Raw genomic sequence first — 16,983 nt, forward strand, 5'->3', positions numbered from 1 at the left:
TCTCTCTCTCTCTCTCTCTCTCTCTCTCTCTCTCTCTCTCTCTCTCTCTCTCTCTCTCTCTCTCTCTCTCTCTCTCTCTCTCTCTTTCCTTCCCTCCCCTCCTCCCTTCCTTCCTTCCTTCCTCTCCCTCACAAGGATAATGTGCAGATTTGGGGTTCTGCATGATAATGTCTGTATACAGTATGTTGCATTACGTAGACGTTAAAGCACTGCTTATTCAAAGGTAACCCTGAGTTGATTTACAGGAGGGCAGCTGTGCAAATTCTATAAGTAAATAAATAAATGAAGAAGTATTTGCATTTTTAAAAACTTAATATCCTTTAATAAAACTGTCACTCTCTCTTGTAAGGTTGACCAGTAGCAATTTTATCTCATCTGCTCATCTTTATCCTATGAAATCCAAGAGGGCACCTGGTTTCTCGACTTTTTATCTAGCGGATATGTTTTGCGGCACCTTTATTCAATTAGAAAAAAGCCTGCCTCTCCAAATATCAATACATATAATCTGAAATAATATATACAAATGGAATATATGATTTATAAATTTTATAAGAGAAAATTGATTGATTGATGAGTGCTATGACCTTCATGCAAAAATGATTCTGGGTGGCTACAAAATTTAAAAACCATACAACCAGTGAACTAAAAACAACTAAAGATGAGAAAAATGTACTATGGCAACCAAGGACACCAATTCACCCAGGCTCAACTAACTTCCTGACACACACACACACACCCCGATCCCTGAGAAAATAGCCAGGTCTTCATGGCTTTCCAAAAGGCCAGAAGAGTTGGGGATAAGCTACTTGTCAACGCTGCTAACATCGGATGTTCTTGCTTTGACAACAGATGGAAATGTAGCCATTTTTTCTCTATCGCTTTTAGAGTTTGTTGATGCTGGGAGGGGGAATGTGGATGAGAGTCCAGCTAGTCATAACAATAATAACTCAGCCGTGGGAACCCAAGGTTATCAGGTCCAGAGTTAATAGAGATTTGGTGGGCTGGAGAGCTGGGGAGAAAGCCCGCACTTCAAGTTAATTGGGGAATGTGATTTATGACTGTTAATTGGAGGAGGGAATTGTGCTTTGCTACTTTGTGCCAGGTGAGGCTTCAACTATGTAGTGCCAATACTTTGTTGGGTATGATGGACTGTTGGGTATGATGGATTCCCAGAGCCCATTAGATTAGGGCCCCAGTGGGGATGTTCCATGCTGGAGATGGCTAGTGGACTAAGAAAGAAGACCCCATCTCCATTCCACTCATGTATTTGTTCCTAGTTTTATCCAATCTTTGTTAATTTTAATTTTTTTATATTCTGGCTTTCATTGTGTTGTAAGCCATACAGAGTCACTTAAATAGTGAAATGGGCAGCATATACATTAATAAATAATAATTCCCAAGAGGGAGGGTGTGCCTTTCAGAGAAACAAGAGACAATGCAGTTTAGATAGTTTGTGTGGGAGAAAGAGAGTGAAGATAGCTCCTCCCTCATAGTTCCTAGAGTATATATATGATTATGGAGCAGGTAGTCTGCTTTAGTTTAGCAAGATTTCTGCCTGTGGGTGAGGAACAATAAAGGAAACTGCTTAGAATTTCAATGTGTCTTTCTTGGTTTCTGGAGCCTGACAGGTCATCATTGACAGACATCAGATGATGGTTGATGCTTCAATGATGTATTTTTTCCATAGAGAAAACATTGGCAAAGGACCCAGCTGAGTTTCTAACTGAGATGAGCCAGGAGGAGGGATTTTGTTTTGAAAGGAAGATGGCACAAGTTATAACCACCTGTCTGTGGAACTGTCTTCCTAGAGAGCTGTTTTCTCTTCTCTTCTCTTCTCTTCTCTTCTCTTCTCTTCTCTTCTCTTCTCTTCTCTTCTCTTCTCCCATCCCATCCCATCCCATCCCATCTCACCCCACCCCACCCTACCCTACCTTACTTTACCTTACCTTACCTTACTTTTTCATCCAGGTATTGGTAGGAATCCTGAATATTTTCTTATTTTCTTGCGCTCACTACAATCCTGCATCTTAATAAAATATTAGTAGATAAATGTAGCTCTGGTCGCTACAATCCTACAATCCTGCACAGCAATAAATTAATACAGTTTACAACAGATCAACCTCTCAGGTGGTGGTGCAGAAATCTTGGTATATAATTAAAAAAAATAACCACCCCATGATTTCAGTTTTGGCACATTTTAAAACAAAGAAGAGGGCAGCTGTGTCTTTCAAAGAGGTTGTGCCTATATACTGGTTTTCTTCTTGCATGTCAATACAGGGTTCAAATTATTTATAGCTGGGAATTGTTTTAGCTTTTTCTTGTCATTTGCAAATCTGTTGTTTACACCCTCTTTCTCATCCCTTCAAGCTCTCCTTTGTGTTGATAGGATGCATTTTGTGATCCCAGCGGGGTTAGTAATTATTTTCCCTCTCTGCTCTCTCATAGGTTCAAGTGATTTTGGCCCTGTCTGAGCCCAACCAATTTCTCTAGAGAAATAATTACCCAGCCCAATGCAAATAAGCAAAGCCTCAACTAGAAATAAATGACACAGCTAAAGAAAACAACCCTGGGATGTGGGCTGGGGAGGACATTGGGCTTTTAAAATAAACTCCTTTGAAAGCAGAGAGAAGAAACTCAAGGGGAGGATTTGCAAAGAGATTAAGAAGGCTGCATGAGAGAAGCTGATGACAGAAGAATTGAAGAGTACACTCAGCATGTTGCACACAACCTGCTAGTCTTGGGTTCAAACATCTGATAATTTATTTACCCACACTAAACTCAGAACTGGGCTGCTTTTATATCTCTGAGGTTTAGGCCATTCTCATTTAGTGTTACTCATGCACACCTTTTCCCCCCTAATCTAGCCTGATGGCACTTGAAGATGGAGTTTGATGGGATGTACAGATAGTCCTCAACTTATGATCACAATTGAGCCCATTTTTTGTGGCTAAGTGAGACATTTGCCCCATTTTATGACCTTTCTTGCCACAGTTGTTAAGTGAATCACTGCAGTTATAAAGTTGGTAACACGGTTGTTAAATAAATCTGGCTTCCCCATTGACAACTGATAATCGGATCCTAATTATTGTCTTAGTTAAATGATTGGTTGATTATATTTCATCAAGATGATTATAATCTTTGTAAGTACAGCTACATTTGAACAATTGCTCTACCAAATGCTAGATTGCGGTTAATTTCTTGACTGCTTGTTCCTTTATGGTTGATTTTGATATCTGTATTGCCAATTCCAAAGCTTGTTGTTGTATCTATTCTCATGATTTTTGTTTTCTTTATTTAATTTTAGTTCTATTTTTTTTTTTGAGCTCCTTGACTTTCATTATTAGAGTTTGCAGATCCTTTCCATTTTTTCGTTAGAAGTATCATCACCATAGTGCAGATTATTAATTTTCTTCCTCTAATGTAAAACCATACTCTTCCAATCCAGTTTTCTTAGAGCCAGTCTGTTTCATCATGTTTTATCCATACTGGGGCATCCTGATCCGTGTATAAGTTTTTCATTAGGAGAACAAGATGTTCTTGGATTCCCATTTTCTAAGCACATTCCACAGCTTGATGTGATTGACACAATCAAAGGTCTTTCTATTATCAATCAAGTACATAGTGACTTCTGTTTGGCTATTCTTTGGCTTTCCCAGTGATCAATGTGCATCAGCAATAATGTCTTTTGTTCCTTGGTCTTTTCTTGAACATCTGGCATGCCTTTTTCCACATAAAATTCTAATCTGCATTGGAGGATTCTAAGCATTATTTTGCCAGCGTGGGAATTAAGGGTATTGTATGATAGTCTGCATACTCTGTTAGGTCTCTTTTTTTTGGCATTGGAATATCTTCCAATTTGTTGGCCCCTATGTCATTCTCCAGGTTTGCTGGCTTAGCTTGGTTTAAATCTTGACTGATTCTTTTTCTGTTACTTGCTATATTTCAGTGGATATTCCATCAGTTCCCGTAGCCGTCCAACGTGATAATGACTGCTGATCTAAATTAATCTTCTAGTATTATTTCAGTTAAGTAGGGAGTATTTAAATTGGCATTGAGACCACAGGTGGTTGAAAAACAAATCAATCAAACTATTTTAATCTCTGAAGTATAAAACAGATGCTGCACTATCCAGTTCCATTTATAAAAACTCTCCGGCCAAATAATTTCATCATTCTTTGATAGTCTTGATAGTACAGAGAGCAGACTAGTGTAACAGCTATTCGAATGAATATGTGGCACATGCTTTCCTCTTTCAAATTTTGTTATACTGCCCCCAGAGGCGATTGATTCCTTTTGCCTAATAGGAGGACTGGCCCTAGTGCTGAATATAGGTTTTGGGTGAAGGATTTGGCTGTTTTGGCATGTGACATGCATACCTTTATTTTACCTGATTTTTGCTCTAGTGAATAATGAGGATATCCCAGTTTGAAGAGAGGCTTCCTCAAACTAACCTGCCTTTTTTCTGTTCTAATAATTTACCGCCCCCTTAATATCCTAATTCTGATTTGATATCTGTGGAGAAGAGGGGGATGTGTGTGGTCTTAGGGGACTTGGCAGTGAAGCATGACATATCATTCCTTTTATTGGAAGACTGTCAAAACCATTCCAGATGTGTGGTGAAAAAGGACTGTTTTCCACCAAGAGGCACATAATTGGGAATTAATGGAGAGGGCTCCACATAAAGACATGTTAGTGGGAAAAATTATAGTGTTTTTGAGGGATGGGAAGAGGCCTTTATAAACAGAACACTGATACTGACATCCCCTAAACTCCGCTGAAGATGTTACCTAGCCTGGAAATGAAACATTTGGAAACCAATCTACAAGCTCAGAGAACAAACTTTCACCTTCATCCTACACCCGAGCTACAGATGTTTGCCACTATTGCACAGCCTGCTCTCTCATATCAATCAACACTTCCAAATGAGCTCAAATGTAATGGAAGATATAGTCCAGTGATGGCGAACCTTTTAGAGACCGAGTGCCCAAACTGAAACCCACAACCTACTTATACATTGTCAGGTGCCGGGTGGGTGTGGCCTATTGTCTGGGTGTGGCCCATTGGGTGGGTGTGGCCCATTGGGTGGGCGTGGCTGCAGTGGTAACGGCAGACAGGGTGGGACTAAAAAGTTCAATCAATCAATTCCAACTTTGCAAGATCTTTTTTTTTCCGCCGCAAGAAATTGAAATTGACTGATTGATTGAACCTTTTTTTTTTTTTGCACACAGCAGCGGAGGCCTAAAGCGTTTTATAAAACCCAGCTGAAGGCTTAGGACTGGGGCGACGGCACGCGTGCCCATAGGGAGGGCTCTGAGTGCCACCTCTGGCACCCGTGCCATAGGTTCGCCACCACTGATATAGTCCATTAGAGGCCAGGCAGGGACAGAAGCCTCCTGTTCTGATCTTTGTGGCCTGCATGCCAGAGCCCAGCACTGCAGTAACTGTCCTACTATGGCTCTTTCATTTGGCTGGACATAATTATTGAGGGTAGGGTAGAAGGCAACCAGGGCCAGCAGCTGCAGAACTACTGGAAGAAAAGGTGTTTACCCATCGCAAATACACAGTGATTGAAAACAAAGAAATAGTGATCTGTTATTACAGATTAAGTACAACAAGAAGAGGATATCTAAAACGAATGCACCAGTTCTGGAAAGAACAACATCCAGAACAGAGACTAGCAGATCAATGCTGATTTATAATGCAAAATAAAGTATTCACAGAAACAGAATTGGACGAACTGCAAAGGTTTACCCAGGGCAAAGAAATCAAAGCCTTGCCAGAAGTAATTCAGAATGTAGAGGCAAACCAGGGGGAGTTGACAGTGAAGGAATCCAGCAGAGATATACAACTGTTCTCATTTGGAAACCAGGCACCTCTTCCTCAGGAAGAACAAAACTCTCTAACTAAAGAAATAAAAGAATTGAAACAAAGAATAACTGAGCATCTAGAACAGCACAAAAACAACAGAATAAGGCTGCCTGCATTGAAGCTTGTTCCAAAGAAACAGCTAGCACAAACATTAAAAGATGCAAATACTGCAATATCAAGTATAAGCATCAATTCACTGCAAGAAACAAACCAACTAATGTACAGCACAACTGCAATTATAACTGAATACCTGGAATGCAAAATCAACAAAGAAAAACAAACAGTGCACCACAAAAATGGAAGGTTAGACTAGAAAATAAGATCAGCAAGTTAAGATCACATGCAAGCAAGCTAAAACAAACGAAAGATAAGAAGCTGAAGAACAAGAAGACCAAAGAATACCTAATCAAGAAATACCACTTAGAAACAAGGAAGATCAAGGAAGCACTGGAAATAATAAAGCAGCAAGTAACAGCTATAGCCAGGAAAATCAGTAGATACGAAGCTCGAATTGCAAATTATAAGCAGAACCTCCAATTTCAATCCAATCAGAAACGTTTTTACCAATCCATCAATGGAGACACTGCAGTACAACAGCATCTAGTTGAAAACAATCTCTTTCCACCTGAGCAGAAGGAAACCGCCCCAATAGCAGAGGAACAAAAGATCAACTCCTAATAGACAAAATGATCTTGGAAAACTGCAAGAAAAGGAAGACCAACCTGAATGTGGCATGGATTAACTACAAAAAGGCATTTGACTGGATGATCAAGTGCCTAGAAATCAGTAGAAACATCAGAAAATTTGTGCAAAGATCGATGGCATAGTGGAAGACATAGTTGCAGGTCAATGGTGAGAGACTGGGAGAGGTTAATATCAAGAGAGGAATATTTCAAGGAGATTCATTATCACTACTACTATTTGTTATTGCACTGTTTCCTCTGTCAACAATACTGAATAACTCAGGACATGGCTATCAAACATCAAAAACATCTGCCAGACTATCCCACCTCCTTTACATGGATGATCCGAAGCTGTATGGAAAAACATCATCTGAAATAGAATCGCTGCTCAACACTGTCCGTACATATAGCCAAGATATTGCAGTGGAGTTTGGCTTGGACAAATGTGCCACACTTACTATCAAACAAGGAAAAATAGTGAAAACTGAAGGAATAAGATGCCCCACGAAAATAACATTAAGAGTCTGGATGAGGAAGATTACTATAAATACCTGGGTATCCTTCAAGCTGACAACAAGTCAAGAAAAAGATTAGAGGTGAAGTCAAGAAAAGTCAAGAAAAAGATTAGAGGTGAATACATCAAGAGAGTGAAGAAGATCTTAAAGTCCAAACTCAATGGAGGAAATACCATAAAGGCAATCAACACCTGGGCAATTCCAGTCATTAAATACACAGCTGGAATAGTGGACTGGACTCAAGCAGAACTAAAAGCAATGGATAGGAAGACCAGAAAAATAATGACAATGAATCATGCCCTTCATCCACGCAGTGACATTGACAGACTCTATCTACTAAGGCAAATAGGTGGGCGTGGAATGCTGCAAGTACATCAGAAGGTTGAAGAAGAAAAATGGCTTTGGAAGAATATCTGAAGGACAATGATGAAGATGCACTGAAATTAGTATATCAGGAAGGCTTACTGACTAATGGAGAGACCAAACTGGCCTACAAGAAAGACCAAATGAAGAACAGAATAGAGGAATGGGAAGACAAAGCACTACATGGCCAGTACATAAAAAAAATAGCTGGGAAAGCAGATAATAATAAGATGTGGCAATGGCTAAGAGCAGGAAAAGTGAAGAGACCGAGGGACTAATTCTGGCTATACAAGACCAAGCCTTAAGGACAAATGCATACAAAGTCAAAATTGAGAAGACAGCAACAGACAGTAAATGCCACCTATGTAAAGAAGCTGAAAAAACAGTGGACCGCCTGGTAAGCTGCTGCAAGAAGATCACACAGACTGATTACAAGCAGCGGCATGACAAAGTAGCAACAATGGTGCATTGGAAGATCTGCAAGAAATATCATTTCCCTGTAAGCAAGAACTGATGGGATCATAAAATAGAGAAAGTCATAGAAAATGATAAAATTAAACTGCTCTGGGACTTCAGAATTCAAACAGACAAGCACCTGCAACATAACACCTCGGACTTAACAATTGTCGATAAGAAAGACAAAAAAGTCTGGATATTGGACGTGGCAGTGCCTGGAGACAGCAAATAGACAAGAAAGAACTGGAGAAGATAACAAAATACAAAGACCTACAAACAGAAGTAGAAAGACTGTGGCAAAGGCAAGCAATGGTAGTACCAATAGTAATAGGTGCCTTGGGTACAATCCCAAAACAACTGGAGCATCACTTGTATATGTATCCATTTGTATTTCCCTTAATTTTCCCATTTCTTCTCCATGCACTCCCAAATTGTGGTAATGGAATATTTTTTTTATTGTTTTATTTATTGTATTTATTGGCCACCCATCTTTCTACAGGATAACTTGGAGGCAATCTTGAAGGACTTTGGGACTGTCCACCCTAAGGAAAGATCCGGATTCTTCTGGAATAAGCTTTGAGCCAGCAATTGTTGAGTCGTTTTTTTCAGAGTAGCAAGAAGGTGCACCAAATGATTAAATGCTGAGCCAAGATGATGAGGGTGAAATGAAGTCAGCCAGAGCTGAATCTGGTATGTGGGGAGCATGCTGAGGTCAGGATTGGTTGTTTTTCTCCCTCCAACTTACAATTGCTCAGCAACATCTCCCACATGTCATCCTATTTGCCTCCCTCCCTCCCTCTACTGCTGTGATTTATGCAGAAAACTTGTAGGAAAGGGGAAGATGTTGTTGGGAATTCTTGGATTTAGAGGGACAAAAGTGAGGTGGGGAAAGAAAGCTACTGAATCAAAGGTGTTGCATATTCAAGGAAGGCACAATTTAGCAAGAACAGATTAATGAAATAAAACTGTGTCTGAGAATTTGGCTGGAAGCGTTGAGCCTGGCAATGAATTTCAATAATTCCTGAGTCAGACCTGAGCAATCCTGTTAGGTATTGCAAAATATTCTGTAGTCAGATTCTTACAGCCAGTGCTGATTTAAAAGGTCAGAGATATATGGTCTGGTTTACCCCCCCTATGGAGTAAGGGTTATAAATACACAATTATATTTCATATAATAGTTCCAGCCTTGCCAGAGAAACAGAGAAGCAGCTGATGAATGCCTAGGAAGCCAACTGGAATGCTGGTCTCCAAGGATGCTTTCTGTATTGGCATGCCTGTTAACAGCTGGGAACTATTCAGCATGACAAGCACCTGACTCCAAGCTCCCCATCTTCAGGGGCAAAAAAAAAAAAAAAAAGATAGATTCCTACATGTGTGAAACAATTCCCTGGGGGATTTCTCCTCCTTGTATTTTCTCATCACTATACAACAGAACAATTATGTTGTGCAATTGACACTAACCATCTGACTTGACAGAGGCCTCTTCTCACTAAGACTGTTTCCATCTTAAAACTTCATCATAACAGCATTTCAGCATTGCAACAGGAGGAAATGTTAATGCAGTGAATTCCATAGTGATGATAGTAACATTAAGGAATATATGTGATGTTTATATATTCTAATATCACATCCTCCTGACCTTGGTCAGTAATATTTAACAAGAGAAAGCTCAAATAAATTTCAGCCTGCAAATATTTTTCTGTAATGAGTAGACAATCCAGAAGAAAAATTACAGATGGTATTTTTTTTGCAGATATTGTATCTCCTCCTACGTCAAGGAACAACAGGCAACAGGCTTCATCAACCTGTTGGTTTTTAAGTGGGCTACATCTCATAATGAGCATTTTGACCTTTGTTGATCGCCACGTCAGGTGCTTTGACCATTAGGTACATTGAGACTTCTCATTACCCCAAAACATAATGGCCCTGTGGAAGGAGGGTGAGGAACACACATGAAGAACACACATCTGCTGGGCTTCAGCTTTTTATAAAGGTTTTTGAGGGGTCCTTGGTGCTCTCTGAGCTTGGTTGTTTGCTTGCAGACATTTCATTACCCAACCTAGGTAACTTCATCAGTGCTAGTGGACTAGCACTAATGATTTTACCTAGTTTGGGTAATGAAAATCTGCAAGCAAACAACCAAACTCAGAGAGTACCATGGACCCCTCATTTGAACCCTGAACTACAAATATTCTCCTTTATTGATAAAAAGGGTTTTAATTAATATTAGTAGTTTCTCTTTTTATGAAACCCTGTGTGCTCTTCTCTCATCTCTTTTCCCCCACATTTCTTTTTCCTGACTTTTCCCCACAGTGTTCCAAGTCCTCAAATCCACTCCAGCTTTCAGCAGCCACAGATAAGACTCATTCTGCAACTGTTGGGGAGTTATCCTTGTCACACGATTGATTACTTTATAGAGCATTTATCCTTTAGCCTTTTTATCAGCCTTAAAGAATCCTTCTGTCTTCACTCCCAGATAATAGCAACTCCTTCCAGCCTTTCAGCTGGAGTACATGGCTTTCCTAGCTAGAAAAAATTTCTTGGGAAGTTGTCAGAATAAAAAGATGGCCCTCCTAGGGTAGGTGTTATTTTACCAGGTTTATACCTCATCTTTTCTACTAGCAGTATTGCTGCTGAGACACGGCAGATGTAACAAGTACTATCTTTCTAGCCACCCCCTTCTTCTTCCTAACGCAAGTAGAAATCTGAAACAGGGTTCAAAATTGTTTATACTGCATCCAATTTCCCTGATGTGAAGCCATTTGATTCTTGACAAATTCAGTATATTTCAAGAACAGAAACCTTTGTAGTAATTGATTTAGAGAAATCTTCCTTTATAACTCCTCTCCCCTGCTTCTGTCCCTGAAACTTGTGAAGTTTGTGGAATTGAAAAAGATTAATTAGGGCTTACACAGATGATGTTAAAACACCGTTTCCAGGCCCTAGACCCTCCCTGAAACTAGACTATGTGTTTTTCAGTAAACCAAGAAGAGTTCTTGGAGTACTCTTACAACCAAACTCTGAGAGCACCAAAAACTCCACAGCTCTTGGATTTTATGCCAAGTAAGAACATTCTCAGATTTTGTGGTTCTCAGTTTCAGAAGTGTGTGCTTTTTTAAACTAAGAAAGATGTTTAATAAGTAAGAATAACACATTGAAAGATTCTACAGCTTGATTATACAGCTACTTGAATCTGTCACTGTCGTCTGCCATGCACTGATTTATATAAGAAATGTATTTGTCATTTGACTTGCCCTAGAAAATTAACAATATGATCTCTCTTCATTTTACAGCACAAAAAAGAATAGGAAATTGTATGCATGTGTGTATATCTTTCTATGCAAAACAAGACCACAAGAAAAGGTTATAATTTGGATTATTTCTATTCAGCGTTCCAGTCTCCAGCCCTGCTCTTCTCTATTCCAGTTCTTTTCCCACCAACTTTTTATTCTTTCCAACCCAAAAGAATTTTGGAAAAATTATGTAAAGAGGCTCAGGAGTGCCTGCCCGTCTGTGGGTCAACATGGTAATGTTTTAAAAAAACTTGAACAGAATAGGATTAAATTTGATGTGGCTGGAGAAGCCAGCAAAAGATAGACTAAGTTTGAAAATCAGCCATATCTGGCAACATACTGTAGCTATGGAGAAAAAAAACCCAGAAAGAAAATTCCCTAATGCATCCTTATGCAGAACCAACTGCAAAGCATATTGATTGATTAAATATGGGCCATAAAATCATTTTCAACTCCTAGCAGCTACACAGATTTTTTCCCCATGATGATCTATCCTTAATCTGTTTGTCTCCCAATGGTGCACTCATTGCCACTATAGCTGAGTCCATCCATCTTGCTCTTATTCTCTGCAAGAGGAATAAGGGGACCAAAATAGTGGGCAGAACTGCAGATTGAAGCCCCATCCCTTGCTACATATGTATGACTGATGTACATACACTGGGTGGGGCTTTGATGGCTGCCATTTTGGTCCCCTTGGATCCTTTTTTGCAGTGGGTTCTGTGAAGGAGAGCAGAGAGGGCAGACATTCTTGAATGTGGCAGACTGCTCCATTCTAAGACCCCTTCCTCGCCTTTCCTGGCCTTGTGATCCAGAGGAAATTTCCCCTTTAGTGGTCCCCCACCCCCTTAATTTTGTAATTTATAAACCTTTGAGTTTTGGGATTTTGAGAGGGCTCCCTAAAGATTCCTACTCACCTGAACTAGAGAAAAATAGAAGGAATGCTACAAGTTTGCAGTTTAATAAAGTTCTAAAGATTCTCATCCTGAGAAAATTACAATCTCAACTTAAAGCAGATAAAAAGAAAAGAAGAGAGATCCAGGAATAACCTGAATGTGTTTTTTAAGATATACATTCTTAGGTTTAGTAACATTTTGGAATACAACTAAGCATTTCTGCCAAAATCTTCGTGGAAAAGATGAGTTTTGTAAAGGAATTTAGGGAAAATAAGGCACTGATATGCCACAAGGAAGAGGGGGGCAATTTATTCTCCAAAGCGCCTGAAGGCAGGACAAAAAGCAACGGATGGAAATTAATCAAGGTGAGAACCAACCTAGAACTAAGGAGAAATTTCCTGACAGAACAATTAATCAGTGCTATGACTTGCCTCCAGAAGTTGTGGATGCTCCAACACTGGAGATTGTAAAGAACAGATTAGATTTGTCTGAAATGGTATATAAGGTTTTCTGCTTGAGCAGAAGGTTGGACTTCCAAGATCCCTTCCAACTCTGTTATTCTGTTATATCTTCATATCACCTTTTGCATTCTGTATGAATTCAATAAACTAGTTCTTATGATTTGATTATGAGCCTATTATTAAACAGCAATTGGCTACAGTCATATAACACACCACGCTATAACTATAGTTTACAAGCCACAGTAGATGGGCTACAAAACACACTAAGCCAAAATCAAGCAAAACACATTATGTCTTTGTCTGCTCTGCAGAGCTGCTAATTAGTCAATGCATTGCTTACCATGTTGTGCAAACTCTCTTCTATGGTTAATATATAAATCAGTGAGCTGTGTAAAGAAAGAAAATTGGGTGAATTATACTACAATTCAATTGACCATGATAAGTTTTAGAGAAATAGACATTGGTTTAAATGTTGCCTCAAAATATCCTATAGAGTAACCTTTTGTGTCTATCTAAATATTTAGCAATTGACCCAAGTCCTATACTTGCAAAAATGGAAAATGTAATGGGCAAGACACATGAAAAAATTCTGTTGGAAGGAATGAGACTTTAATCCCAGCAAATTCTCACTTACCCTCTTTTGTTGAATTGTGCCTTATGCCCAAACAAAGCAATGGCTTACCCAAGCTATATGATACAAAGAACATCTTGTATTTCAACTTATTTTTCCTAACTTTTTTGTTTTGTCATTTGATTCCTGTCTCTTAGATCTCCTGGCCACTAACCGCTCAGTCCTGTTTCTTGGTCACCGGGGAAGTTTAGACTTTCGCTCCCTGTACCTAGATGAATACCGTGACCGCCTATTCATTGGAGGAAAGGATACCCTTTACTCGCTTCGGCTAGACCAAACCAATATGGATGTTAAGGAGGTAATGCTCTTAAGATGGATTGTTTGCAGCCAGGTATTTGTAATAGTACTGATTATTTACATAAGAATAATTAAAATTTGCTCCCCATGGTCCTTCTTCATGGTGGCTTCTAAAAGGAGACTATTCTACTGATTCTCATAAAACATAGAATGAGAGAAGCCAGAGACTATGGCTTATTTATGGCCATCAAATGGATTCTGTACTCAGCTGAGATTGGAACTATAAGTTCTCAGATCATTCTATATTAGGAATGTATTTATTATATGGTTTTATTAGTGATTAGCATCTAGCTCAGTGGTTCTCAACCTGTGGGTCGGGACCCCATTTGGGGTCGATCGACCATTTCATGGGGGTCGCCAAGCAAGGCTGTCCGCCATTTTTTTTGTCCGCCATTTTTTTTGTCTGCCATTTTTTCCCCCTTTTCTGGCGGGTGCCTTACCTCCCTTGGGCTGGGCCAGCTGGTGGTCGGCCTGCTCCGTCTCTGCCGCTTGCCAGCTATGCCTCGGCTGGCGCAGGGGGCGGAACCACGCATGCGCGGCGCTTCCGGGCAGGGAAAGTCCTTGACTTACGACCGGTTGGGTAGTCCTCAACTTACGACCGGTTTAGTCCTCGACTTACGACCGGTTTAGTCCTCGGCTTACGACTGGTTGGGGTCGCGGCGTTAAAAAGGTTGAGAACCACTGATCTAGCTGATCTTGTCTGCACCCCAAGCTAAGCAGCCTGGGTAGTACCTGGTGAATGGAGTGCTAGGACTGCAACCTAGACTGGGAAGGATCCTTACTTCCCACCCCAAAAAATGACAATGGCAAGTTATTTCCCTGTTGTTGCCAAAAAAATTACATGAACGTGTCTGTGAGATCATTAGGGGTCAAGCTCAGAAAAGTGGAAAGAGACTTCAGTTTGAATAGTTTTCTAAGAATCTGACTAGTTAGAGACCTACTTTGGAGAAAAAAGGGACCTGCTTGCAGTGGGGATAAATAGGACTAAGGTAGCAGAGAAGAAGACTTCAAATCCTAGGTTTTGGACAGCAGGACTGGTTGCCCATTTCACTGGAAGAGTGGCAGTCTAGAGCTTGCAGATTATCAGTTCATCCCACTGTGGATGTTCTGGCTGCTTCTCCATGACCATAGAAGCAAATGGAGAGAGAAATTATTGGATTTCCTGCTGTGTAAAAAATTGAAAATCAATTTGGAAGCAGCCATCTGTACCATTTATGGGAACTTTTTGCAAATTGTTGAGATACTAAGAGTTTGCCTCTATACTTGTGTTTATTAACCTTAGTTATATATTTCCCTCTTGCTGGCCAGTTTAAATATTATTGAGAAAGCTTGCCATAAAATGTATACTTAACATTAATCTTCTACATGATAATAGTCAAGTGCATCTACAAACACACTGAGTTGTGTTTGTTTTTATTAAACAAATGTTTAACAAGATAAAACAATATAAATTTTAGAAACGAAATAAATAAAACAGAGGAGAAATAGTGAATAGATAAGAAAGAAAACAGGAAAAAGAATACAGGAAAAAATGATAAAGAAAAGATTATAAAAAGTGGCTCCCAGTTTTCTTAGCAGCCGTTATAAATGTTTTTATATTTTGTCCTCTCTCTCTTAAGTTTACATCATAATTTCCTGCTTTCCAAAGTCTACCCTTTCTAATCAAAAGTTCGTTTCCCCCTTCTTTTGCAAAAGGTCCATAAGCGGTTTCCAATCACTAAACGTGATTATTGTCTTTCCCTAATCAAACAGGTCAATTTTGCCTTCCATTTTAATTCTGTTATTTTCAGCAGTCATTCCTCCTTTGTGGATATTTCAGAGGGTTGCATATTGGTTTTTATTTATCTCTGTGTGTGGTTTTAAATGTGCTCATTGAATGTTGCTCTAGCATGACCAAGCACTTTTCAGTAGTTTTAGATGAGGATATTAAATCATCCCTAGAGGAGATTTTCTTGCATAGAGGTTGAAACGTGAGATGGACAGAAGGAGCTCTGCAAAGTCAGACCTAAGTTCTGCTAGAGTCAAACTTTCTTCAATAGAAGCCAGAAATGTGACACTAGATTGGATAGATGGATGAGGGATTTGCAAAACATACAGCCCAAAAGAGATTATATTGCAATTAAAATAATTGAAAGCATGGGAAGCTGAGACACAATCAAGTTTTGAGTAATTTATAGAAGTTTACAGAAGGATTTCTGCCATACATGTAAAATGAGTAAATCAACTCCTAGGTCAACCTTAGTATAAATTGAGATAGGAAATGAGATCTGACGGGTTAGGAGTTTTTAGTACAAGTACTGTGCAAACTTCTTAATGGTAATTGTTTTGTTTCTTTGTTCATTAATTCTGTGAGATAGGCCATTTACACTTAGTATTCGGATATTTCTTTTTTAGTTCTGATAGATCTCCCTTAGACCGGTTACTCTTTAATTTAGGTCTTAAAAAAAGGAGAAAACCAGACCGGTTGTAATATAAGAGATTTAGTACGTACACCTTCTCTTAACGAAGTAGGGTAAACACGTTCCTACATATAAGTCACTTTCGATAAACGTTTACGTATTCTGACGTCTTTAAAGGTAAATTTATGGACTGTGTCCCATTTATTCTTTGTGGGATCACTGTAAATGCACAGATCTAATGTGACTTGGAACATATGTGTAAGTAAATTCTATAACTAATGTAATGGGATTTGTTCAGTGATTTGAAGAGAGACAATCTAATTGGTTTAGTCAAGATAGGGTTTCCATCGAAGGCTGTCTTCTTTGTATTATTGGTTTCTGCCTGGCCCACATGAGTCATAACAAACTTTTCCTCCAAGCCATGTAAAGCCACTGTCTAAATCTGGTCTTACTGAATCAGTCAATAAAAGAAAAGTCATTTCATTAATCTGAAGAATATAATAGATGCAGTGACAACAGAAGAAACCTAGTTATATCTGTACTGTACCTAGACTGAAGAGATTTATGTGTATGGATGTTTGAGAGAAGAGGGAATGCAATAGATATCCTCTGAGTATGCAGATATATATGTCTTGGCATTAATTCTGCCTTCTTTAATCTGGTTCCCTCTAGAAGTTTTTGGGTTTAATTCTCATAATCACTAGCCAGTATCATCATTAACTAGATGGAAGGTTGTAGAGGAAGTCTCCATTAACTTTGAAAAAGTAGGAATCCAGCAAGTAGGGCAGTGGTTCTCAACCTTTTTAATGCCGCGACCCCAACCGGTCGTAAGTCGAGGACTAAACCAGTCGTAAGTCGAGGACTAAACCGGTTGTAAGTCGAGGACTTTCCCTGCCCAGGAGCGCTGCGCATGCGTGGTTCCGCTCCCTGCGCCGGCCGAGGCGTAGCTGGCAAGCGGCAGAGACAGAGCAGGCCGACCACCAGCTGGCCCAGCCCAAGGGAGGTAAGGCACCCGCTGGAAAAGGGGAAAAAATGGCGGACAAAAAAAATGGCGGACAGCCTTGCTTGGCGACCCCCATGAAATGGTCGATCGACCCCAAATGGGGTCCCGACCCACAGGTTGA

The 16,983-nt window shown here is 39.6% G+C and overlaps 1 protein-coding gene across 1 annotated transcript in view; it reads left to right on the forward strand.

The window, feature by feature from the left end:
- Nucleotides 1-10,851: 10,851 nt before the first annotated feature.
- The window catches only part of SEMA3G (semaphorin 3G), a 69,410-nt gene continuing 63,278 nt past the window's right edge, over nucleotides 10,852-16,983 (forward strand). Inside the window, exons 1-2 of the mRNA XM_029284886.1 lie at nucleotides 10,852-10,948; nucleotides 13,301-13,461. Of these exons, the coding sequence (XP_029140719.1) occupies nucleotides 10,852-10,948; nucleotides 13,301-13,461 (258 nt within the window). The remainder of the gene's footprint in view (nucleotides 10,949-13,300; nucleotides 13,462-16,983) is intronic.

The sequence above is a fragment of the Protobothrops mucrosquamatus genome, unplaced genomic scaffold (genome assembly GCF_001527695.2).
Source record: "Protobothrops mucrosquamatus isolate PMUCROS unplaced genomic scaffold, P.Mucros_1.0 scaffold_152, whole genome shotgun sequence".
Lineage (NCBI taxonomy): Eukaryota > Metazoa > Chordata > Lepidosauria > Squamata > Viperidae > Protobothrops > Protobothrops mucrosquamatus.